Below are 25,538 nucleotides of genomic sequence, written 5' to 3' on the forward strand. Positions count from 1 at the left end.
GCCCGCGGGGGCAGAGAAGGCACCCCGGGGCTCGGGAACCGGGGGCCGGCAGGGCCGGAGGAGCTGCAGGGCCCGGGAGCGCAGGTGGCGAGTGCCCGGAGCGCAAGTGGCGGCGCGGCGCCAGCCGGTGGTGGTGGCGGTGACCCGGGAACGAGCCCGGCTCCAGGAGTGGTGGGAGCCCGGGCTCGTCAGGACCGCAGCGCGGGGCCCCGCCGAGCCATCTAGGCGCAGGCCCCGCGGGGCACGCGGGTGGCCCCCGGGGACCGGCGCTCCAGCCCGGGCATGAAGCGCGGCGGGGCCGGCAGGAGCCGGAGGAGGAGCCGCCGCCGCTGTTGACCCGGCCGGCCGGGAGCAAGGAGAGATGCAGAGCCGGGCCGCCCGCACCCCTCTCCCAACGCCGCCGCTGCTGCTGCTGGTACTGCTGCCGCCACTACTGGGAGACCAAGTGGGGCCCTGTCGTGCCCTGGGATCCGGAGGACGCGGCTCCTCAGGGGCCTGCAGCCCCATGGGCTGGCTCTGTCCAGCTTCACCCTCTGATCTATGGCTCTGGACCAGCCGCTGCAGGGATGCAGAGACTGAGATAACTGGCCACCTGGTGCCCCACCACGATGGCCTGAGGCTCTGGTGTCCAGTATCCGGGAGTCATATCCCGCTGCCACCAGACCCTGAAGGCTGCCCCTGGAACTGTAGCTTCCTGGGCACTGGAGGCCACGTTTCCCCACAGGGCACGCTCATCGTGAGCCAGGAACACCCTTGCTTAAAGGCCCCACGGCTCAGATGCTACTCTTGTAAGCTAGCACAGGCCCCAGGGCTCAGGGAAGGGGAAGGGTCACCAGAAGAATCTATGAGCGGGCGCCGGAAAAGGAATGTGAATACAGCCCCCCAGTTCCAGCCCCCCAGTTATCAGGTAACAGTGCCTGAGAACCAGCCAGCAGGTACCCCTGTGGCATCCCTGCGGGCCATCGACCCAGATGAGGGTGAGGCAGGTCGACTTGAGTACACCATGGATGCCCTCTTCGATAGTCGCTCCAACCATTTCTTCTCCCTGGACCCAATCACGGGTGCTGTAACCACAGCTGAGGAGCTGGATCGGGAGACCAAGAGCACCCATGTCTTCAGGGTCACGGCACAGGACCACGGCATGCCCCGACGAAGTGCTCTGGCCACACTTACCATACTGGTGACTGACACCAATGATCATGACCCTGTTTTTGAGCAGCAGGACTACAAAGAGAGCCTCAGGGAGAACCTGGAGGTTGGCTATGAGGTACTCACTGTCAGGGCCACAGATGGTGACGCCCCTCCCAATGCCAATATTCTGTACCGCCTGCTGGAGGGGCCTGGGGGCAGTCCCTCTGAAGTCTTTGAGATTGACCCTCGCTCTGGGGTTATCCGAACCCGTGGCCCTGTGGATCGGGAAGAGGTGGAATCCTACCAGTTGACAGTGGAGGCTAGTGACCAGGGTCGGGACCCAGGTCCACGGAGTGCCACAGCTGCTGTTTTCCTGTCCGTGGAGGATGACAATGACAATGCCCCCCAGTTTAGTGAGAAACGCTATGTGGTCCAGGTTCGGGAGGATGTGACCCCCGGGGCCCCAGTACTCCGGGTCACAGCCTCAGATCGAGACAAGGGCAGTAACGCTTTGGTGCACTACAGCATCATGAGTGGCAATGCTCGGGGACAGTTTTATCTGGATGCCCAGACTGGGGCACTGGATGTGGTAAGCCCTCTTGACTATGAGACAACCAAGGAGTACACACTCCGGGTGCGAGCACAGGATGGCGGCCGTCCCCCACTCTCCAATGTCTCCGGCCTGGTGACAGTGCAGGTCCTGGATATCAATGATAATGCCCCAATCTTCGTTAGCACCCCCTTCCAGGCTACTGTCCTGGAGAGTGTCCCCTTAGGCTACCTGGTTCTCCATGTTCAGGCCATTGACGCTGATGCTGGTGACAATGCCCGCCTGGAATACCGTCTTGCTGGGGTTGGGCATGACTTCCCCTTCACCGTCAATAATGGCACAGGTTGGATCTCTGTGACTGCTGAGCTGGACCGGGAGGAAGTTGATTTCTACAGCTTTGGGGTGGAAGCCAGAGACCACGGCACCCCAGCGCTCACTGCTTCAGCCAGTGTCAGTGTGACCATCCTGGATGTCAATGACAACAACCCAACCTTTACCCAACCAGAGTACACAGTGCGACTCAATGAGGATGCAGCTGTGGGCACCAGCGTGGTGACAGTGTCGGCCGTGGACCGTGATGCCCATAGTGTCATCACCTACCAGATCACCAGTGGCAACACCCGCAACCGCTTCTCCATCACCAGCCAGAGTGGTGGTGGGCTGGTGTCCCTTGCCCTGCCACTGGACTACAAACTTGAGCGGCAGTATGTGCTGGCTGTTACTGCCTCTGATGGTACGCGGCAGGACACAGCACAGATTGTGGTGAATGTCACCGATGCTAACACCCATCGTCCAGTCTTTCAGAGCTCCCACTATACAGTGAATGTTAACGAGGATCGGCCAGCAGGCACTACAGTGGTGCTGATCAGCGCCACAGATGAGGACACAGGTGAGAATGCCCGCATCACCTACTTTATGGAGGACAGCATTCCCCAGTTCCGCATTGATGCAGACACCGGGGCTGTCACCACCCAGGCTGAGCTGGATTACGAAGACCAGGTGTCTTACACCCTGGCCATCACCGCTCGGGACAATGGCATTCCCCAGAAGTCTGACACCACCTACCTGGAGATCCTGGTGAATGATGTGAATGACAATGCCCCTCAGTTCCTGCGGGACTCCTATCAGGGGAGCGTCTATGAGGATGTGCCCCCCTTCACCAGTGTTCTGCAGATCTCCGCCACTGATCGTGACTCTGGCCTTAATGGCAGGGTCTTCTACACCTTCCAAGGAGGCAATGATGGAGATGGTGACTTTATCGTAGAGTCCACTTCAGGCATTGTGAGAACGCTGCGGAGGCTGGATCGTGAGAATGTGGCCCAGTACATCTTGCGGGCATATGCAGTGGACAAGGGGATGCCCCCAGCCCGCACACCCATGGAAGTGACAGTCACTGTGTTGGATGTGAATGACAATCCACCTGTCTTTGAGCAGGATGAGTTTGATGTGTTTGTGGAGGAGAACAGCCCCATAGGGCTGGCTGTGGCCCGGGTCACAGCCACTGACCCTGATGAAGGCACCAATGCTCAGATCATGTACCAGATCGTGGAGGGCAACATCCCTGAGGTCTTCCAGCTGGACATCTTCTCCGGCGAGCTGACAGCCCTGGTGGACTTAGATTACGAGGACCGGCCTGAATACATCCTGGTCATCCAGGCCACATCAGCTCCCCTGGTGAGCCGGGCTACGGTCCATGTCCGCCTCCTTGACCGCAATGACAACCCACCTGTGCTGGGCAACTTTGAGATCCTTTTCAACAACTATGTCACCAACCGTTCAAGCAGCTTCCCCGGGGGTGCCATTGGCCGCGTGCCTGCCCATGACCCTGACATCTCAGATAGCCTGACTTACAGCTTTGAGCGGGGGAATGAACTCAGCCTGGTCCTGCTCAATGCCTCCACGGGAGAGCTAAAGCTGAGCCGGGCACTGGACAACAACCGGCCTCTGGAGGCCATCATGAGTGTGCTGGTGTCAGGTAAGGAAGGGCCCAGGTGGCGTTGGGATGAGGGTAGCCCCTGAGGGAGGCCTGGGCAGCCACTGGAGGGAGGGAGTCATCCAAGGAGGAGCTACTCTCTGCCAGGTGTCTGCACGGAGGCTGAGGGGGCAAGAACCAGCCGGGGAAGAAGGCCCAGGAGTCCTGGCAGCTGGCGCGGGCCCCTCCTGCTGCCCCAGGCTGAGCTGGGCTGCTTCGGTTGGCTGCCCCCTGTCTACCCGCCTGTGACGTGGTGGAGGGAGTGTTGTGAGGCAGCCCTGGCTGTGGCTGCCAAGAATTGTGAAAAAAGATGCATGGAAGAAGACGGGGGGCAGGGGGTGTCAGGAGAATGGGGAACAGGGAAGGGGACTGAGGCTGAGGAGTGGAGAGGCAAGCCACCCCCTCAGCATCCCTCACGCCCCACCAGGATATTCCTGTGATCTCATATAGCCTCTGGCAGAGCTGAGGGCTGTGGGGGCACAGGGTTGCCACAGAGGGGTCAAGACCCTGCAGTCCTCTGCTGGCCCCTTCTTGCTGCCGGCTGAGCCGCAGAATCCAGAATTGGCTGACTCGGACTTTGTCTAGCGCATTCTTTTCCCTCCAGGCAGAAAGAGCCTGGCCCGGCTTTCCCTTCAGTAGCTCCCGCAGGAAGTGAGGCCAGAGCTCATTGTCTCTGTCCAAACAGACCCCACTGTCAGAGTCCGAGGGTCGGGTCTGGATTGGGGGAGGGGCAGCAGTGAAGCCAGGGCAGGCTGAGGCCACCCCATAGGCTGTTCCTAGGGTACCATGCTCAGGAAATGGGGTGTGGGGACCAGATGAACCAGGGGACTGCTGGACTCTGAGGGCAGAGACCCCAAGGCACCTGATCCCAGTGCAGGGGGGAGAGAAGAGAGTCCCGAGGCACGGGAGCCTGGCGAGGACCCAGGCTGGGGCATTCCTTCTGCTTGGCCAAGCGCTCAGCTCCAGACTCCCTGGACAGCCAAATTGGGGGAGAGAACTGGGGGGGTGGGCGACCACATTAGGTCTTTTCTATCAGCTGTGGGGAATGAAGAGTAGCAGCCAGAGGGACCAAACTAAGGTTGCTGAGTGCCCTCCCCAAGCCTGGGAACAACAAGGACCCTCATGGATCCCAGGGATGGGTCGGGGCACTCCCACTCCAGGCAGCCGTCAGACACATCAGGGAAGGGAGGAAATGAAGACCCCCCACTCCCAGGGAGTGGGGCCTGGAGGGCAGTGAGGGGCATGTGAGAGTCAGGGCATGGCTTCAGCCCCCTCCCCACTCATGGTCCTTGCTGGACAGACACCTCCCCTGCCCCACACTTCAGGTGGCCATGGGAACCAGGGAGTGTGAGCTTTTACAGTCTGTGGACAGGCTCTGTGCTTCTTGAAGCTTCAGTTGGCTCTCCAGGAGGAGGAAGTGGGAGGCTGGAGTTCTGCATCCCATATCCTGACCTATGTCGGCACTTGAGGCAGTGGGAAACAGGTGAAAGCAAGGGCCTCTCCCTCTTGTCCTCTGCCCACAGCCTGCCCTAGGTGAGTGTGGCCAGGCACTGAGGGATGGAGGCAGAAGAGCCTCCCACCAGCCATCAGCTTGCTGCCAGGGCAGAGCCGCAGGCCTTGGTTCCCCTAAACTAGAGGGGAAGGCTGGGGCAGCACCCAGGGCAGCCACACTGGCCCTTTAGCCCGAGCCCCACTCTTTCCCCTCGGCCCTGACCCTTGGAGGCAGTCGCCATGGCAACCCCAAAGTCCAGGGAGGCTGGGGTGAGGGGGAACTGACTCCCACTGCCCCTTTGTTTTCCTTCTCTTGTTCTTTGTCTCTTCTTTCTTCATCGCCTGCCCATGCGGGCCCTTTGGCCCTGCCTCTCCCTGTTGCCCTCTCCCCCAGCTCCTGTGTGTCTCTCTCCTCCTCTCCCACTTTCTCCACTGCTGCCTCTTTTCCTGGGCTTTTGTCTTCCCCTGTCTGGTCTCAGTGTTTGTGCCTCTCTGTCTTCTCCCTCTCTTCTCCCTGGCTGCAGCTGCCCCAGTCTGGGCCCATGGCCATCTGAACCCTGAATTCTCCCCACCTCTTCCTTCCTCTGCTGGGACACACAGGAGCTCCTGTGTGTGCCTGGTCAGCCCCCAGAAGAACAGAGCCCCTCCAGGCCTCCAGCCTCCACTGGCACATCTGCCAGGGGACAAGAGTCAAGGAGTCTAACTCTGCCACGCTCTGGGACCTGGCACTTTTCCGGGTGTGGCTGGCTCTGGGCACAGGTGGTGTTTCCTGGGGTCAGAGCCCATCCCAACTCTTTCTTTTCTGTCCAGAAGTACAACTCAGGTAGTGCATTCCCCACTCCTGTTCCCACACTGCCTTTGCACCTGAGGGGTGACCCTGGTCAAGGCAGGGGAGAAGGACAAAGAGGAAGGAGAGAATAGGGGGTTGACTGCTGGGGATGGGGGACAATAGCAGAGGGGGCAGGTGGCCACAGATGGTGGACCAGATGGGAAGCAACAGAGACATGCTGGGAGAACGGCACCAGTGGGGCCTAGGACGGTGGAGGGGGGACACAGGGAGGAGTGTATATTCCCAGGGTTGAGGGGTGGCAAGGTTTCTCTTGCTCATTGGCTCGACAGCCCCCTCCCCTCCCCTAATCAGTTATGAACACTATGTGTGGAGTCTTGGGCTGCTTTCTGCCTGGAGGGACTCTCCCATCAAGGAATCATTGAGCAGATGCACTGGATATGCAAGAGCCCCGTGCCAGCTCTGTACCTGAGTGCAGAGAGGTCCAAAGGAGGGAAGAAAGTAGAGCCTGAGGTTATAAATCTGGGCAGGCTTCCTGGAGCAGGTGAGCTTAGGGCAGGTTAGGAGACGGGGCGGAGGGGGTCTGTGGGCTCGGTAGACCAAGTAGAAAGGAACAGCCTGTGCGGTAGCTGTGAGCCAAGACCGGAAGGAGCAGAAGTGGGTGGTGACAAGCAGGCTTGCTGGTGACAGCCGGCGGGCTCGGCAGTCCCGAGCAGCAAGGCTGGAGGGCAGGTGGCCGTGGGCCGACTGAGATTGGTGTCTGCCTTCATCCTTCCTAGGCTCCACTGAGCCACCAGGATAGTCAGGCACCTCAAGTTAGGTACAGCACAGATGCAGAAATCTATCCCCATATCCCTCTCCTGCTACCACCCTTCCTCAGAAATGCTGGCTCCTGCCCCATTCTTGCTATTTTATATCTAATTGGGGTCACTCTGCTGTGTTTTCAAGACCATTTCTTCACTATGGAAACCGAATAGATTCTCATCAACATCCTAGTATTTACTGTACACCTACTATGCGTAGGCATTGTACTCAATAAAAATGAGTATAACTTATAGCCCTGCCAAGACATTTCCCCCTTTGCTTGGCCCCCAGCTTTCATTTTGAGCTAAATAAAATCCTTTCCCATGTGTATGTACATTCAGGTGAGTATGGTATTTCTGGGCTTAGGGTGTGTGGGTAGAGTGAGACACCAGTGAGTGTATGTTAGTCCTTAGCTGTTTATAAGTGAGTGTGTCGCCTTGGGGTATGGCAGGCATTTGGGTGCAATGCGGTGAGCCAAGTGGGCGATGAGTAGCCAAGGCCCTAGGGCCAGAGGAGACACCAGCCCAGTGGAGCTCTGGGGTCTCTGGGTGGAGAGCTTCCCAGGCCCTTCCACCTCTGCCCCCAGTTCCCTACACCCCCATTCTCTCATGGGGCAGTGGGTGGTGCTGCCACCAGTTAAGGTGGCTCAGCAGGATTTCCTGGGGTGGGGCCTCCCCAGGCTACCCAGAGCAGCCCAGAGAGTTGGGCGGGAAGAATGCTTTGTGTGGGACGTTGCCATGGGGATAGTGGGCCTGCGCCCAAGCAGCCATGAAGCTCAGTGGGAGGGGGGCTGGGTGGCCCACTGACCCAGTTCACCCCCCACTCCCTGCCCCAGTCAGGGAGTGGGAAGCACAGGCAGGGTCAGCATTATGGGCTGAGGGGGTGGGGGGATGATTTCTGTGGGTCTCTTATGGTGCTCTGGGCCCCGCAGAGAAGTAAGAAAAAGACAAAACAGGAAGGTTCCAGTGCAGGGAAGCCGCGAGTCTGATGTAAGGGAGCAGGACCCATGGCTTGGACAGGGAAAGGGACACAGGCATGAAAAGGTATGCCGTGCTTCACAACAGAGGGTTTTGGAGAAGTATGCAAAGAGAACTTCTGAAAATCTCATCCTTTTAAGCACCTATGGGGGCTAATCCCTCAGGAGTGACTTGCCACAGGTGACATACTTCCCCCGGCACTTTTATGCCAGTTAGAAGAGGGAGCCTTTTCTTGGCGAGCGGTGCAGGAGTGTGCAGGCTGGACTGCAGCCCCGGTCACAAAGCTTACCCCGGGCCCCTGCTCAACCTGGCAGCCCCGCCCTCCGCACCCCAGGCCCGGTCCTGACCCGTGTCGCCTCTCCACAGACGGCGTGCACAGTGTGACGGCCCAGTGTGCACTGCGCGTCACCATCATCACGGACGAGATGCTTACACACAGCATCACGCTGCGCCTGGAGGACATGTCGCCTGAGCGCTTTCTGTCGCCTCTGCTGGGCCTCTTCATCCAGGCCGTGGCCGCCACGCTGGCCACGCCCCCGGACCACGTGGTGGTCTTCAACGTGCAGCGGGACACCGACGCCCCCGGCGGCCACATCCTCAACGTGAGCCTGTCGGTGGGCCAGCCGCCGGGGCCCGCGGGCGGGCCGCCCTTCCTGCCCTCCGAGGACCTGCAGGAGCGACTGTACCTCAACCGCAGCCTGCTGACGGCCATCTCGGCGCAGCGGGTGCTGCCCTTCGACGACAACATCTGCCTGCGCGAGCCCTGTGAGAACTACATGCGCTGCGTGTCGGTGCTGCGCTTTGACTCGTCCGCGCCCTTCATCGCCTCGTCCTCCGTGCTCTTCCGGCCCATCCACCCCGTCGGCGGGCTGCGCTGCCGCTGCCCTCCCGGCTTCACCGGCGACTACTGCGAGACCGAGGTGGACCTCTGCTACTCGAGGCCCTGCGGCCCCCACGGGCGCTGCCGCAGCCGCGAGGGCGGCTACACCTGCCTCTGCCGGGACGGCTACACGGGTGAGCCGAGGGAGGGGACTCGTGGGGCTGGCCCTCGAGGGCTGACGCGATGGTGCAAGCACGTATCAGGCTAAATGACAGGGGCTGCCTCGTTCCTTTCCAGAGTAAGGCACAGTTATGCTGGGCATTCACGAATCCCGCCTGCTCTTTGACAACAACCTGTTGAGGAAGGCAGAGCGTGCGACATACACACATGAGCATGTAAATGAAGTCAGCACTAGCTGTAGAGCCAGTCCACTTGGGTTTGTATCCCAGCGTAGCCACTAGTACCTGTGTGACCTTGGGCAAGTTATTTAACCTCTCTGGGCCTCAGTAATTTAAAATGGGGATAATGAACCTATTTAGGTCATAAGTTATGATGATTAATTTAATTAATTTGAAACATGGAAAAGCTGGCCCGTGGAAAGTTTTGGCTTTACAGAAATGCTGAGATTGGGTGATTTGCTCCAGGTCTCATCTTACAGCTTGATTAGAGGTGAGACTGGTCCTCAAACCTGGTCTCCACTGCTGAGTGCGTTATCTTTCTGAGCTGCAGCAAGCACTTCTCTTCGCAGGCATTGAGGGGAAGGTCCAGAATAGGTGGGGAAACTGGAAGGGTTTAGGTTTGTAGATAGGGGTGATCTAGAAGATAGATGGACTTGTGTAGCCCTGGGCAGAGTGGCTCCACTCCTGCCCAGGTGCTGGTAAAAGAGGGTCCTGGCTTTGAGGCCTCCCTGTTGGCCTATGACCTGAGGTCTTCGTACATCCTGTCCTCTCCCTGGGATGCTTGAGCTCTGCTCTGTGCTTCTGACCCCTCCCCGCAGGCTCCTGCTTCTCCTCAGGACACCCCCTACTCCTCTTCCCTGTGGGTCTTTCCTTCCTAGATGCCTAGGCCTGGCTCCGTGTCCTCCAGAGCCATGCCCACTGGCTCTGCCAGCAGTGGTGGGCAGGTCTTGCTGCCTTCCCTGCTGCATTTTCCTGTGCAGAACTCACCAGACTTGACTCCTCTCTGCTACTGTTGGGGATGGGGAGAAGGGGAGGGGCAGACTTGGGGGAGGGGAGGGGAGTCTTTGTCCAAGAGGATGGGGAGGGGGGCTTAGAGTAGGCGAACAACAGTTTCCATGGAAACATGAGCCAGTCACTAGGCACAGGAGCTGAGAACCTATCTCTAGAATCTGGGAGTGAGGAGGGAGAGAGAAGGGTGGATTTTCCATCTGATGTTGTTAGAATTTTCAGTTCCTCCACTGAATCCTGATCTGTTCCCAGAGCTCACTTCCCCACTCTCTCAGCATCTCCCGAGTGCACAGAAGTCCTCACTCAGTCTGGACCTCAGGGCTCAGGGTGGGAGTTCTCTAGCACATTCCTGGGGGCTCCCCAGCTCCTGCCCCCATAACCCAGACAAATCCAGATAGAAGCCTGGTCTCATCCCCAGGGAGGGAAACTGATCTGACAGGGACAAAAACACCAGTGGGAGGGAGGGAGCAATAAAGGGGTGGCTGGCACAGCCCTCGTGCTGTCCTGCAGGCCCTTGCCTTCATGCACACGCACCCCTGCAGGAGCCAGAGTATCTCCAAGCTTGCTTGGTGGTGTGACTCGAAGGCTACTAGGATCTGGGCCTTATGACCAGGGGCCCCAGCAGCCTGTGCTTATGAAGCCCAAACAGGGGTAGAGGAGAGACTGGGAACCTCAGGGAACTTGCAGGGGAGCAGTGTGTGGAGTTGTGGTGAGAATGGCATAGTGGGCCACACAGCACCCAGTGAGGGCGGGGCTTTCACAGCTCTCAGAGAAGATGGGCGTACAAGAGGAGGGGTGTTTCAGGGAGCTTGGGGGCATCATGCGGGGTCCCGGGAGGCCATGGGAGATATCACTGGGGGGGAGGGTCCCACTTCTCTTCTTTCTCAGGTTACTTGGTACTCACCCCCTTTCCTCTTGTCCAGGTGAGCACTGTGAGGTGAGTGCCCGCTCAGGCCGTTGCACCCCGGGTGTCTGCAAGAATGGGGGCACCTGCGTCAACCTGTTGGTGGGCGGTTTCAAGTGCGACTGCCCATCTGGGGACTTTGAGAAGCCATACTGCCAGGTGACCACGCGCAGCTTCCCTGCCCGCTCCTTCATCACCTTTCGCGGCCTGCGCCAGCGCTTCCACTTCACCCTGGCGCTCTCGTGAGTGGCTGGGCGCTGGGGTCAGAGGACATGGTGGGAATCGGGGGTGCCTCCTGATCTGTGGGTAAAGCGAGAGGTCAGGCAGCACGCATGCTCGGAGCAGGTTGTTGGCAGAACCAGGTCTGCACTTGGAGTGGCCTGTGCACCTTGCCAGCAGACCTTCCTTGGCCTCCAGGGTCTGATTGTCACTGCTCCCACCCCACCCTCTAGGATAGGGAGCCAGTATGCCAGGGTTCTGGTTTGGGTCATAGTCTTGGCCAAGGCATTAGCCCTCTGGAGGGTTCTGGGCAGGATCAGGTGCTGGTTGGGTGGCTAGAGTGCTGGCATCCGAGTGGGTGCCCCATTCTCTGCCCCCATCCCCCATTTCTGCTCAGGTTTGCCACAAAGGAGCGCGATGGGCTGCTCCTGTACAATGGGCGCTTCAATGAGAAGCATGACTTTGTGGCCCTCGAGGTGATCCAGGAGCAAGTCCAGCTCACCTTCTCTGCAGGTGATCCCGGTTGCCCCATGTCCTTGCCCATCTCCCAAAGGCCCCATGTCTCTCAGCCCCTGACCCCAAGCCACACACTCTCCAGCCAGATCTGGGCCCAGTAGCAACAATGCGCAGCTCCAACCCCTCCTTTATCAGCCCCCGTCTGATGTCTCAGCTCACCTGCTTCTTTCCCCAGGGGAGTCGACCACCACTGTGTCCCCATTCGTGCCTGGAGGGGTCAGTGACGGCCAGTGGCACACAGTGCAGCTGAAGTACTACAATAAGGTGGGTGTGGGAAGGGGACAGAGGAATTGGAAGGTTCTGTTCTTGGCTCAGGTGCTCACCCAGACCTGGGTGGCACTGCCCCCAGGGAAGGGGGCTGGTCATGGCACTTCTGTCTGAGAGGGAGGGAGAGGGTAGATACAGGCCACCTTGCTGGGGCATTCCCATCTCACTGGGCAGTGCTTGATGCCCTGTTCTGTTAGGCAGGCATAGCCTTGGTAGACATTGAGGAAAGTAGTTAAGCACGTAAATCATGTGAGCACACGTGTGTGTATGTGTGTGTGCATATATACAAGTGTGTATATGTGCGTAGGTGTACACAAAGGTGCAGCAGTGTTTGCTGGGGTATCTCTGTGCCTGGCCCATGAACCTAATGGGCTCCTTGCCCACTCTTTCCTTTCTCTGCCCTTCCCTGGTCATAGCCGCTGTTGGGCCAGACGGGGCTTCCGCAGGGCCCATCTGAGCAGAAGGTGGCCGTGGTGACTGTGGATGGCTGTGACACAGGGGTGGCCCTGCGCTTCGGAACTGTGCTGGGCAACTACTCTTGTGCCGCCCAAGGCACCCAGGGTGGCAGCAAGAAGTGAGCAGGGAAAAGGGCCAGGGAGTGGGGTGGGGTGGGGTGAGGTTCAGGGCCAGGCGGGGGAGATGGTCAAGAGGGTAGGATTTAGGGGGCCTGAAGGGGGAACCAAGCCAGATGGGGGTCCTCCCTCGCCTTGCTTCCCTTACCCCTGCTCAGCCCTGGGGCTGGGGTAGGGGCAAGATTGGGGAATTAGAGCAAGACCTTGTGAAGCAGTCTGGGGAGGGGGTGAGTATGAGATGAGCACAGCTCCAGGTTGGGTGTGACCCCTTCCTCTGTGCTGCTCCGAAGGACATCCTGGACTCCTCTGCCCAGGCCTTTCCTCTCTCTGGCCTGGCAGCAGGGCATGGGAAGAGAGGGGAGGCCAAAGCTGCCAGCCCCCCTCATGCCACCGCTGTTTTTGCTCTCCCAGGTCTCTGGATCTGACAGGACCCCTGCTGCTGGGTGGGGTGCCTGACCTGCCCGAGAACTTCCCTGTTCGAATGCGGCACTTCGTGGGCTGCATGAGGAACCTGCAGGTGGACAGCCGGCACGTGGACATGGCCGACTTCATTGCCAACAATGGCACTGTGCCTGGTATGGGGGCCTGGAGCAGGGGCCATACCTAGTATGGGGACACTAGCATGTGGGGGTCTCGAAGGTCTCTCCAGCCACTGCCACAGGTTTCCTCTTTGGAGCCCTGTCCTGGGGCACTGAGCCCTCTTCTCTCCATTTCAGGCTGCCCCGCCAAGAAGAACGTGTGCGACAGCAACACTTGCCACAATGGGGGTACCTGTGTGAACCAATGGGATGCGTTCAGCTGCGAGTGCCCCCTGGGCTTCGGGGGCAAGAGCTGTGCCCAGGGTAGGAGGGGCAACCATCAGCGGCTGGGGACTCGGAACACTGGCAGGGCCAGGGCAGGCACTGGGCAGGGCTCAGGCGAGCTTGGCTGTGGGTGGAAAAGCTTGTCTGGGCAGAGTCCTGGGAGGGTAGCATGGGAGACAAAGGGCCCAGTCAGAGGCAGGCCCAGGCACAGCGTGGGGCGGGCCCAGTGCAGGTAAATGCTCTGGAGGGCGGGCGACCAGGGGAGTGGGTGCTAGGAGAAGCAGTACCTTGCCTCCCTTGGAGACACCGCACTGAGCATCATACCCCCTCAGGCACTTTGCTGCTCCGCCCTTCACAGTCTGCCTTTATCTGCCTCCACAGAAATGGCCAATCCACAGCACTTCCTGGGCAGCAGCCTGGTGGCCTGGCATGGCCTCTCACTGCCCATCTCTCAGCCCTGGCACCTCAGCCTCATGTTCCGCACACGCCAGGCAGATGGCATCCTACTGCAGGCTGTCACAAGGGGGCGCAGCACCATCACCCTACAGGTACTGCAGGGAGGGTGGAGTGGGCAGGCCCTGGCCTGGCTGTGGTAGACTCCAGGGGGCACAGACAGAGATGGCTGGGTGTTTGGTGGGTCAACGCTGCCACCTATTGGGCATGAGGGAAATAAATACCCTTTCCTCTGTGGCCTCAGTTGGGCAGCAGGTGGCTTTGGTGGTCCAGAAAAGGGAATGGTGGGCTGGAAGAAGAGCCAATTAAGGCGGTCTGCTGACCCTCCTTTCTCTCCTGGTCCCAGCTGCGGGAGGGCCACGTGGTACTGAGCGTGGAGGGCACAGGCCTCCAAGCTTCATCTCTCCGGCTGGAGCCAGGCCGGGCCAATGATGGCGACTGGCATCATGCGCAGCTGGCACTGGGAGCCAGCGGGGGCCCTGGCCATGCCATCCTGTCTTTCGACTATGGGCAGCAGAGGGCAGAGGGCAACCTGGGCCCCCGGCTGCATGGGCTGCACCTGAGCAACATCACGGTGGGGGGAATGCCTGGGCCAGCCAGTGGTGTGGCCCGTGGTTTCCGAGGCTGTTTGCAGGTGAGCATCCTCCTCTGTCCTTCAATCCTCCCCACCAACTGGAGCCCTACTCCACTGAGGGCCCACACTGCCCCTGTCCCTCTCAGGGTGTACGGGTAAGTGAGACACCTGAGGGTGTCAGCAGTCTGGATCTCAGCCGCGGGGAAAGCCTCAACGTGGAGCCAGGCTGTAGCCTGCCAGACCCCTGTGACTCGAACCCGTGTCCTGCCAACAGCTATTGCAGCAACGACTGGGACAGCTATTCTTGCAGCTGTGATCCAGGTATGCTAGGGATCCAGGGAAATGGGGTGGGTGAGCAGGTGCCTGGGGTTTCACTCTGGCTCTGCTGTGTGACCTGGGGCCAGTCACATCACCTCTCTGAGCCTTGGTGTTCTACACTACAAAGCCACAGACAGCAGGTATGATGCTCAGAGTAGAAGGGGGTAGATGAAGGTAGGTTTGACAAAAGACAGTGTCAGAGGAGGGTGAAGATTAAGCCTCTCTGGTCCTTCTGGTCCCAGGTTACTATGGTGACAACTGTACTAACGTATGTGACCTAAACCCATGTGAGCACCTGTCTGCGTGTACCCGCAAGCCCAGTGCCCCCCACGGATACACCTGCGAGTGTCCCCCAAATTACCTCGGGCCATACTGTGAGACCAGGTAAGTGGACCAGGGCAGGCGGCAGCAGGTCCCAGTGGTGGCAGCTTATCTCTGGTGTGTCCCTTAGAGCCCCCAAAGCCTGGCTGAGCTGCAGCCAGGGTTAGAAGGGCCACCTAGGCAAGAGTGGCAGAGGGAGCTCATACCTGCCTGGGCCCCTCTCTGCAGGATTGACCAGCCTTGCCCCCGTGGCTGGTGGGGACACCCCACATGTGGCCCGTGCAACTGTGATGTCAGCAAAGGCTTCGACCCAGACTGCAACAAGACAAGCGGCGAGTGCCACTGCAAGGTGACAGCCCCAACCAAGCCTCCACCATGGCTGCCCTTGACCTCTGTTCTACACCTCCTGGGCCCGAGGGGAGGCAGTAGAGACAGGCCTTCCTGCTGAGAGCTGAAAGCCACGTGCCTTTGCTCTGGCAGGGCAGATGGCTGTTTGCTTTTACGTGTCTGGGGGGCAGGGGGACCCAGGACCGATATTTAACCAGTGAGCTCTGGGTCAGCCATAGTGGTTGTTTGCAGCCTGTTCAGATTGTTTGGCATCTCACTGACGGGTTCAATTCCAAATTATTACCAGTTGTTCAATATTTTGATTACCACTTCTGAGGGCACATGAGGTCAGGGAGCCTCTCTCCAGAGTGGCCACAGCAGAAAGGAACCATGAACATCCAGGGAGGAGAACCTGAGCCAGTGACACCCTTCCTCCCTCCTCTCTCCCAGGAGAACCACTACCGGCCCCCTGGCAACCCCACCTGCCTCCTCTGTGACTGCTACCCCACGGGCTCTTTGTCCCGAGTCTGTGACCCTGAGGATGGCCAGTGTCCATGCAAGCCGGGCGTCATTGGGCGCCAGTGCGACCGCTGTGACAACCCTTTTGCTGAGGTCACCACCAATGGCTGTGAAGGTGGGGTTCCTGGGATGGGTGGGCAGCACTCCTCACTGTGTGACAGGTGCCTGCATCCCAGGGAGGACAGGAGAGGGGCTGGTTGCAGGCCTGAGGCTGCTGAGGGAGGGGTGGGGAGGCTGGGCAGAGCTGCAGGGGAAGAGCTGCTCCTAGGCAACTGTGTGTTCTTCCCTGCAGTGAATTATGACAGCTGCCCGCGGGCAATTGAGGCTGGGATCTGGTGGCCCCGTACCCGCTTTGGACTGCCTGCTGCTGCCCCCTGCCCCAAAGGCTCATTTGGTAGGTGCTGGAGGTCCAGGTTGTGATATTGAGGACTTGGCCTCGACCATCAGTGGGGTGAGGGCAGGAAGCCCTGACTGCAGAGCCTGGGCCCCCACTTTCTGGCCTCCAGATTCTGGAGACCCCATGTCCCATCTTCCTTGTCTCACTGTTCCCTGCTCCCAAGGTGGCCCTGAGGTGCCTGCATCTTGGACTCTTAACAAGAATGCTGGAAAACCTGCATTGTGCTCTGCACAGGGCTGGGTGCTGGAGATTCAGAGATGAATCGCAGGGTTCCTATCCTCAGCTCACCACCTAGCGCTGGTCCTATGATTGCTGATGGGCACAATTCATGGGCAGAGAGTGGCACAGAGCAGAAGGTGTGGCTGGAGAGGGGCATGATGCCTGGGGATTCAAGGAGGACACATGACCCCATGCTCCTGTAGTCTTTATCTGGACCAATCTTACAGAGACTTTTGACTCTGGTGTTCTGCACACCTGTCTTCCTGTCTTCACCTGGGCTGCAGGAGGGCCAGGCCCCTGTTTGCTCAGCTCCTGCCTCTGGTCTTTAAGATGCTGGCCCCCAGCGGAACCTGTCAGTCAGGCCTCAGGGGCTTCCTGTGTGTCTCCCTGAGAATACCCTCTTGACTTCCTTTCTCCAGGGACTGCTGTGCGCCACTGTGATGAACACAGGGGGTGGCTCCCCCCAAACCTCTTCAACTGCACGTCTGTCACCTTCTCAGAACTGAAGGGCTTCGTAAGTCAACTCCTTTATCTTCATCTCCTCCCTCTCTTTATCCCAGGTCTCACTTGAGCCCATCCCCACCTTTGAAATAAAGGGATTCTGGAATTCCAGTCCCTACGTTCCTGGGGCCCTTCACATCTAGAGTTCCAAATCCCACCCTCCTGCACTGATCCCCGCCCCTTCCCGCTCCCATCCAGGCTGAGCGACTGCAGAGAAATGAGTCCGGCTTGGACTCGGGGCGCTCACAGCGGCTGGCCCTGCTCCTGCGCAATGCCACACAGTACACGGCTGGCTACTTCGGGAGCGATGTCAAGGTGGCCTACCAGTTGGCCACACGGCTGCTAGCCCACGAGAGCGCCCAGAGGGGCTTTGGGCTATCTGCCACTCAGGATGTGCACTTCACTGAGGTAGGGCTTGGAAGGGGCAGGCCTGGCCGGGTAGGTGGGGGTTGCAGTAAGTGAGCCTGCTCTTGGCAACCTGGGCGGCAGGGTGGGGGTCACTCCACGTCCCACCTTTGGAGAGCTTCCACCTGGCATGAGGCTTCCATGAGATCCCTTGAGCCATGGCCCTGCACGTGGGTAATTAGAGCACTGCTTCCCAACCCTTTTCACATCAGGGTGCTCATAGGAAATAATGTTTGCACTGGGGTGTGGTTGGACCCAGAGCAGAGGACCTTTACCAAGGCCTGGGAGGGATCAGTACCTCAGGACATCTGTGTTGGTCCTGGCACAAGGGCTGGGAAGCTCTTATTTAGAGAGTGAGGAGGAAGAGTCAGGGGCAGAGCATCCAGTGACCGAAGCAGGCAGTGCCACCCAGGGGGCTTCCCAGGGGAGGCAGCAGTGAGCGTTGAGGGACGGCATGGTGAATGGGAGCAGGGGGCTGGTCTAGGCACAGGCTGGGGTTTGGGGGTGGGGATGACAGGCGTGGTCTGTGAGCACATCCCGCTATGATCATGCTGCCCCCAGAATCTGCTGCGGGTGGGCAGTGCCCTCCTGGACGCAGCCAACAAACGGCACTGGGAGTTGATCCAGCAGACGGAGGGTGGCACCGCCTGGCTGCTGCAGCACTATGAGGCCTATGCCAGTGCCCTGGCCCAGAATATGCGGCACACCTACCTCAGCCCCTTTACCATCGTGACACCCAACATTGGTGAGGCTGGTGCCCAGGTCGGGGAGGGGTTTGTGGAGAGAGGCCCCCTCAAGGGCAGCCATGCTAGGGGCCTGCCTGTCTCACCTGGGGTCCGACCCGTGACCATCCCCCTCCCTAGTCATCTCTGTAGTGCGCCTGGACAAGGGGAACTTCGCTGGGGCCAAGCTGCCCCGCTACGAGGCACTGCGTGGGGAGCGGCCCCCAGATCTTGAGACCACGGTCATTCTGCCTGAGTCTGTCTTCAGAGGTCAGTGGGGCTAAGGGGTGGATTGGGCCGGGCCCGGGGCGTCCATGCAGATTCCACAGAGGGCAGGGCCCAGCTGAGTGTGACAGTGTTCCACTCCCAGAGATGCCTCCTGTGGTCAGGCCCAAGGGCCCCGGAGAAGCGCAAGAGCCAGAGGAGCTGGCGCGGCGGCAACGGCGGCACCCAGAACTGAGCCAGGGTGAGGCGGTGGCCAGCGTCATCATCTACCGCACCCTGGCTGGGCTACTTCCTCACAACTATGACCCAGATAAGCGCAGCCTGAGGTGAGCAGATGGGGGACAAGGGGTTGGTGGGGGTGCGTGTTGGGCAGATGGGTGCTGAGGCATGGAGGGTCCTGAGTGGGAGCTTCTCCCAGTGATGAGGGGTGTCTCCCAGTCACGACCACCATGTGACTGTGCACCTGTCTGCCCCACATCAGAGTCCCCAAACGCCCAGTCATCAACACGCCTGTGGTGAGCATCAGTGTCCATGACGATGAGGAGCTTCTGCCCCGTGCTCTGGACAAGCCAGTCACAGTACAGTTCCGGCTGCTGGAGACAGAGGAGCGGACCAAGCCCATCTGTGTCTTCTGGAACCACTCAATCCTGTGAGCCTGCACTGCCCTTACCTCCAAGGCTTTAGGCCAAAAGCCCAGGCCCCTGGAAACCCCCTGCTTTTCTCCCTGACCCTGCCTTCCTCACTCAGGGTCAGTGGCACGGGTGGCTGGTCAGCCCGAGGCTGCGAAGTCGTCTTCCGCAACGAGAGCCACGTCAGCTGCCAGTGCAACCACATGACAAGCTTTGCCGTACTCATGGACGTGTCCCGGCGGGAGGTTGGATCCACAAGGACAGCGCAGAGCTGGGAGGGGGAGCCCAGGGCCCTGGGCTGGGTGCTCAGGCCCTGTCTGTCCTTCCTAATTCCCTCGGCACCCTGCCACCTACCCTGCAGAATGGGGAGATCCTGCCACTGAAGACACTGACGTACGTGGCCCTCGGGGTCACCTTGGCTGCCCTGCTGCTCACCTTCTTCTTCCTCACTGTCCTGCGTGCCCTCCGCTCCAACCAGCATGGCATCCGACGGAACCTGACAGCTGCCCTGGCCCTGGCCCAGCTGGTCTTCCTCCTCGGAATCAACCAGGCTGACCTCCCTGTAAGATGCCCCCTGAGACCTTCCCCAACTTCCAACCCTTTCAGGCTCCCTCATGATCCCTCACCTAGCCTCTACTCTCAGTCCCTGCTCCTGCAGCATGAACTCTGATAAAGAGCCTAGCCCATTGCTTGGCCCACGGTTTCCTCTCCCTGGCTCCCCCTGAGTCTCCCAGCATCCTAGAAGGACCTGGCTCTCGCCCAGAGTTGCCCTGAAGTGGCCCCCAATGCCTAGGCCCCCCTACTCTGCCTGACCTGAAGCAGAACCCATGCTCCCAGTGTGCCTGGCCACTGATTCGGTGTGGCCTGTACCCCCAGTTTGCTTGCACGGTCATCGCCATCCTGCTGCACTTCCTGTACCTCTGCACCTTTTCCTGGGCTCTGCTGGAGGCCTTGCACCTGTACCGGGCACTCACTGAGGTGCGCGATGTCAATGCCGGCCCCATGCGCTTCTACTATATGCTGGGCTGGGGCGTGCCAGCCTTCATCACAGGTACCCTACCCACTTCCTGACCTGGAGGCTCTACATCCTAGCCCTAGGTCCACCATCATGCCACACTCTCCCCACCCATATCCCAGGCCACTTTATTCATAGGTATCCCTCTGATTTCATACAGTCCCTGAGGCCCCCACCCATGGGTCGGTCCCCCAGCCTGGAAAGGATGGTGTGGACAGATGGTGGGTGGGAACCCATGTCCATGTGGTGCGCCTGTTCTTGTAAACCACCGGACTGGAGCCCTGCTTCCCAAGCGGCTCACCACCCTGCTGCTATTCCTTGCTCCCAGGTCTAGCTGTGGGCTTGGACCCCGAGGGCTACGGGAACCCTGACTTCTGCTGGCTCTCCATCTACGATACGCTCATCTGGAGTTTTGCTGGCCCGGTGGCTTTCGCTGTTTCAGTAAGCTCTAGAAAGTGGGTTGGGGGTGAGCAGGCTGAGTGTGTCCTCGGGATCCCCTTTAGGAACAGCCAAGACTGCCAGGTCCCATGGGGCGGGGCTGAAGCTGTCTGTCCCTTGGTGATCCCCTGTGCCTCTCTCTCCCTGCCTAGATGAGTGTCTTCCTATACATACTGGCGGCCCGGGCCTCCTGCGCTGCCCAGCGGCAAGGCTTTGAGAAGAAAGGCCCTGTGTGAGTATGGGGTGGGGTGCCTGGGCAGTGGGTGGGTATTGGTGCAGGATGCTTCATGGTGGACTCACGGCCTGGCCCACTCCCAGCTCGGGCCTGCGGGCCTCCTTTGCTGTCCTCCTGCTGCTGAGTACTGCGTGGCTGCTGGCACTGCTCTCCATCAACAGTGACACCCTCCTCTTCCACTACCTCTTCGCTGCCTGCAATTGCATCCAGGTACCTTGCTCAGCCCACAGAGAGGGAAGGGAAGCTGCTGTGGCTGCCTGGATGTGCACAGACTGTTGCTGCCTCTTCATCTTCCTCTCCTGCCAGGGCCCCTTCATCTTCCTCTCCTACGTGGTGCTTAGCAAAGAGGTCCGGAAGGCGCTCAAGTACGCCTGCAGCCGCAAGCCCAGCCCTGACCCTGCTCTGACCACCAAGTCTACCTTGACCTCGGTGAGGAAGCCAGGGGTTGGAGAGGAGGAGGGGTCTTGGTAGGGGGTGAAGGGAGGGAGAGGCAGGAGGCCCAAAGAGCCTGTTCTCTGTACTTTTTGCCCTACTTTTCTCCTTCCTTTTTTCAATCCTTACATCCCTTCCTGGAAGGAGGAAGGGGTAGGAAGGGGTAGTATGTGTAGCTTGGGGAGGAGACATTGTGGGGGGGGCGGGTATTGGGTTTTGTCTTGGGGGAGTTTGGGATGGAGACAGGTGACAAATGCCCTGCACCCGAGAATCTCTCATGAATTTTGGTAAATTTTCTGTCTCCCAGGATGCTCTCAGGAGACAGCTCCTGGTACCATCATTTACCAACAAGCCTCTATAGAGCAAGTGCAGGGTACTTGGGGTGTTCAGGGCTGGCACAGCTACGGCAGAGCTATGACCACTGCCAGGCCTTGATGGGGACAGCAGAGATGCAGGGCCTCCCTCCTTCAGACCTGTGCGTGTGGGAGGTAGAGCTTAGGGCCAGTTCCCTTCGCCCTTCCAATTCCCAGCCTGGGGCCACCTCCATCCCGCCCCCTCACATACCGACCTCTCTGTTCCCTGCCTAGTCCTACAACTGCCCCAGCCCCTACGCAGACGGGCGGCTGTACCAGCCCTATGGAGACTCGGCTGGCTCTCTGCACAGTGCCAGCCGCTCAGGCAAGAGTCAGCCCAGCTACATCCCATTCTTGCTGAGGTGAGCCCCGGAAATGGGAGGGTTGAGGAGGGGGAGAGGACCATGCTGGCTAGACCCAGGCCAGCCAGCTGCTGAGGGCTGAGTAACACATGCCTTGGCTGACTCAGGTGGCAGCTTGAATTAGAAGCAGTAAGAGACACAAGGCAGGAACTGGGGATCCTAGGGGAGAGAGGAGCAGTGGACACTGGGCAGGGGGCCCAGCTGACTCCTCCAGTATGGTCTTGTCTTCTTAGGGAGGAGTCCACACTGAACCCTGGCCAAGGGCCACCTGGCCTGGGGGAACCAGGCAGCCTGTTCCTGGAAGGCCAAGACCAGCAGCATGGTGAGGACAGAAGGCCCTGGCCACGCACGGGCAGCTGGCTGGCGTCTGCTGAGGGTGGGAGGAGGCGGGTGGGCCGGCTGTGATCTTTCCCTCACTTCCCAGATCCTGACACGGACTCCGACAGTGACCTGTCCCTGGAAGATGACCAGAGTGGCTCCTATGCCTCTACCCACTCATCAGACAGCGAGGAGGAGGAAGAGGAGGGAGAGGAGGGGGCTGCCTTCCCTGGAGAGCAGGGCTGGGACAGCCTGCTGGGGCCTGGAGCTGAGAGACTGCCCCTGCACAGTACCCCCAAGGGTGTGCCAGCACGGGGCCGTGGCTTTTGGGGGGCAGTTGGAGGGCAAGGGGCCCGGGGTTTATGGGAAGCAAGACAGAATGATGACCATCCTAGCTGTCTGTCCTCTCTGGGCCTCATCTACCCCCCTTCCCTGCCAGATGGGGGCCCAGGGCCTGGGAAGGCCCCCTGGCCAGGAGACTTTGGGACCACAGCAAAGGAGAGTAGTGGCAATGGGGCCCCTGAGGAGCGGCCACGGGAAAATGGAGACGCCCTATCTCGGGAGGGGTCCCTGGGCCCCATTCCGGGCCCTTCTGCCCAACCTCACAAAGGTGAGTGGAACACCCCCAGCTGCCACCCCCCAAGTCAGCAACCTCACACCTCCCATTTCCCTGTGGCTGCCAGAGGCTTGAGGAGAGCCCCCTGCTCCTTCCACCTGCACCTCACAGCGCCTGCCCTCCCGGCCCACAGGCATCCTCAAGAAGAAGTGTCTGCCCACCATCAGCGAGAAGAGCAGCCTCCTACGGCTACCCCTGGAGCAGGGCACAGGTTCTTCTCGGTGCTCCTCAGCCAGTGAGGGTAGCCGGGGTGGGCCTCCACCCTGCCCACCGCCCCGGCAGAGTCTCCAGGAGCAGCTGAACGGGGTCATGCCCATTGCCATGAGCATCAAGGCAGGCACTGTGGATGAGGACTCGTCAGGCTCAGAGTGAGTGGCTGGGTGGGCAGGACAGGGTGCGACCTGCAGGGACCCCGGCGGGGCCCAGAGCTGCCTCCAGGCGTCCCCGAGCTGCTCTGGTTGACAGTCAGAGGATGAAGGAGCTGAGTGTGGTTGGCCCAGCTGCCCACAAACCCCAGTGCCCCAGCACAGGGCAGTGAGAGCGGGTGGGGAGCTGGGGTTGCTTTTCTGTTTCCTTCTTCTGGTGAAAGCTTCCCCCTTTCTTCTCTGCTCCAGCTAACCCTCTGTCTGCCTTTTCTGCCACTTTCCTTTCTTGCCTCTCCAGATTTCTCTTCTTTAACTTCCTGCATTAACCCTGGGCCACGGCTCCTCCGCCCGAGGCTCCCTCCCTTCCCAGCTGCTCTCATGCCTCACTTCTGTCTGTGCTTTGTCCCGCCCTGCTCCTGCCACCTGCCTGCAGCAGCGACGAAACGTCCATCTGAGGAGCCTGGGCCCCTCCTGAGGCCACCTAGTGCCAACTCCCTCCCCCACCATCCCTCTCACTGCACTTTGGACCCCTGGGGCCTACATGTCCAAGAGAAAGTTTTTCAGAAAAGAGGAAAAAAGAATTTTAAAAAGGATCTCCACTCTTCATGACTTCAGGGATTATTTTTTTTTATATGCTGGAAATTGACTCCCCTTTCCCTTCCCAAAGAGGATAGGACCTCCCAGGATGCTTCCCAGCCTCTCCTCAGTTTCCCATCTGCTGTGCCTCTGGGAGGAGAGGGAGTCTCGGGGGGGCCGGCCCCTCACTTGCCATCACCAAAAGGAAAGGACAAAGCCACATGCACCCAGGGTGCCCAGCCCTGCAGGCTGCACCCTGGCAGGCCTCAGTATGACGAGGGCCAGGTCAGAGGGTGCTCCTCACCCTGCCTGTGCTGCCTCTCCCAGGAACTGAAAAAGCCCTGTCTGGCGAGGGGGCAGAAGGACTCAGCGCCCCTGGAACCCCAAATGCTGCATGAACACATCGAGAGGGGAGTCTGTGTCCCCGGGTGGGGGCCAGGCCGCCCCAGCGCTTCTCCTTTGCCTGGACTCTGGCCTTGTGCTGCAGCCTGGTGCTTGCTCAGTCTGCTGACCCAAAAGTGCTTCATTTTTCCTGCCAGACCCGCACCTGGGGAAGGCCAGTCATATGTTAAGTTGCGCTTCTTTGCTGTCGTGTGGGTGGGATGGGGAGGAGAGTAAACTCAGTGCTGGCTCAGTGGCCCTGAGGGGCCTCAAGCACAGATGTCAAGTCTGGGTTCTGGTGTCCACTCACCCATCCTCCAAAATCAGACAAACACCACTTTGTCTGATTTGTTGTGGCCTCTGAGATGTTCTATTTTTAACCCCTTCTTGGAATTGGCTCTCTTCTTCCAAGGACCAGGTCCTGTTCCTCTCTTTCCCCCACTCCCTGAGAAGAGAGTTAATATATATTTTTTATTTATTTGCTTCTTGTGTCGGGATGGGTTCGTGTCCTGTTCCTGGGGGTCTGACATGGCCATCACAGGTTGGGTGTGTACCCAGCAGCCCTGGCTTGGGGGCCTAATACCCTTCCCCTCCCTCCAGGCTGTTGTCCCCACCTCTCCTCCCCCTCCTCAGTTTTGCCAACTGCTGTTCATTTGAGTCACTACTTACTCTGAGCATGTATTCCAGACTTGTCACTGACTTTTCTTCTGGAGCAGGTAGCTAGAAAGAGGCTATGGGTGGGAAAAAGTGTTCCTGTTTCCCATTTGTCAGGCCAGCCTCTGGCTTTTCTGTAATGGGTTCTCCCTCTGCCCGCTCCCCTTGGCAATTCCTGCAAAGGGTTAAAAATTTAACTGGTTTTTACTACTGATGATTTGACTTAAAAAATACAAAGATGCTGGATGCTAACTTGATAACTAACCATCAGATTGTACAGTTTGATTTTTGCTGTAAATATGATAGAGTTTTGTTGTTGTTGTTTTTTCCATTCCCCATACTACTGAATAAACTAGTTCTGTGCGGGTAGAATGTTGTCACCTTGTGCTTCTGTGTGGTGCCCTGTGTAGGGAGGCGGACTGGTCGCCAGGAATCAGAAGAGAAGGCAGGGCCCAGCAGGAGGTCAGGCGGGCCAGACACCAACTGGCCAATAAGCTTGCCCCTCTAGCCATATGCCCAACAATGCTGCCCACATATCCTCATCAGCACAGAGCCCGTGTCCTAGCATTTCCAAAGAAGACATGGCAGACAGGTGGGAAAGTGGCCTTTTCTTTTTTTTTTTTTTTTTTTCTTTTTCGTAACCAGTAAGGGGATCACAACCCTTGGCTTGGTGTCATCCGCACCGCGCTCAGCCAGTGAGCGCACCGGCCATCCCTATATAGGATCCGAACCCGCAGCGGGAGTACCGCTGCACTCCCAGCGCCGCACTCTCCTGAGTGAAGAAAGTGGACTTTTCACCAGGACAGGAGGGACTTGTATGGATGGAGAGGCTGCAAAGAACAGGCAGTTTTCTAGCCCAGCCTTCTAGGGCTGAGTTCCAGATGGGGACAAATTTTCTGGGGCAGAATTCAGGAGGCAGGGAAGACAGTTGAGAAGCTGATGGGAGTGGGAGTTTTAAGAGTGTTCAGTGACCAGGTACCTCCTAACTCCACTGCTCTAAGCTGTTTTTTGTTTTTCCCATTGGAAAATGAAGGAACTACTCATACTCTCAGCCAAGAATGTTGCTCTGCAACATCACTTCTAGTCCTAAGTTTTGTGTTTGTCAAAGAGCCATTCAACAAACTAGAAAGGGAGCTAACATGGGGGCAATATAGGGTAGGGATCAGGAACACAAACCCTGGAA

The 25,538-nt window shown here is 59.1% G+C and overlaps 1 protein-coding gene across 1 annotated transcript; it reads left to right on the forward strand.

Moving 5' to 3' along the window:
- Positions 1–24,696, forward strand: CELSR2 (cadherin EGF LAG seven-pass G-type receptor 2). Its single transcript, XM_063104138.1, has 33 exons — positions 1–3,656; positions 8,079–8,726; positions 10,643–10,865; positions 11,240–11,355; positions 11,534–11,622; positions 12,042–12,199; positions 12,609–12,772; positions 12,914–13,039; positions 13,382–13,548; positions 13,800–14,087; positions 14,174–14,348; positions 14,588–14,729; positions 14,895–15,015; positions 15,444–15,627; positions 15,805–15,906; positions 16,548–16,642; positions 16,828–17,037; positions 17,596–17,779; positions 17,898–18,026; positions 18,127–18,307; positions 18,463–18,630; positions 18,729–18,855; positions 18,972–19,172; positions 19,487–19,661; positions 19,954–20,066; positions 20,216–20,295; positions 20,382–20,508; positions 20,605–20,727; positions 21,318–21,445; positions 21,679–21,767; positions 21,870–22,064; positions 22,203–22,373; positions 22,513–24,696. The coding sequence occupies exons 1-33, from the start codon at positions 362–364 to the stop codon at positions 22,749–22,751; spliced, it is 8,733 nt and encodes a 2,910-aa protein (XP_062960208.1). The 5' UTR covers positions 1–361; the 3' UTR covers positions 22,752–24,696.
- Positions 24,697–25,538: the final 842 nt, after the last annotated feature.

This window comes from Cynocephalus volans, chromosome 8, assembly GCF_027409185.1.
Source record: "Cynocephalus volans isolate mCynVol1 chromosome 8, mCynVol1.pri, whole genome shotgun sequence".
NCBI classification, from domain to species: domain Eukaryota; kingdom Metazoa; phylum Chordata; class Mammalia; order Dermoptera; family Cynocephalidae; genus Cynocephalus; species Cynocephalus volans.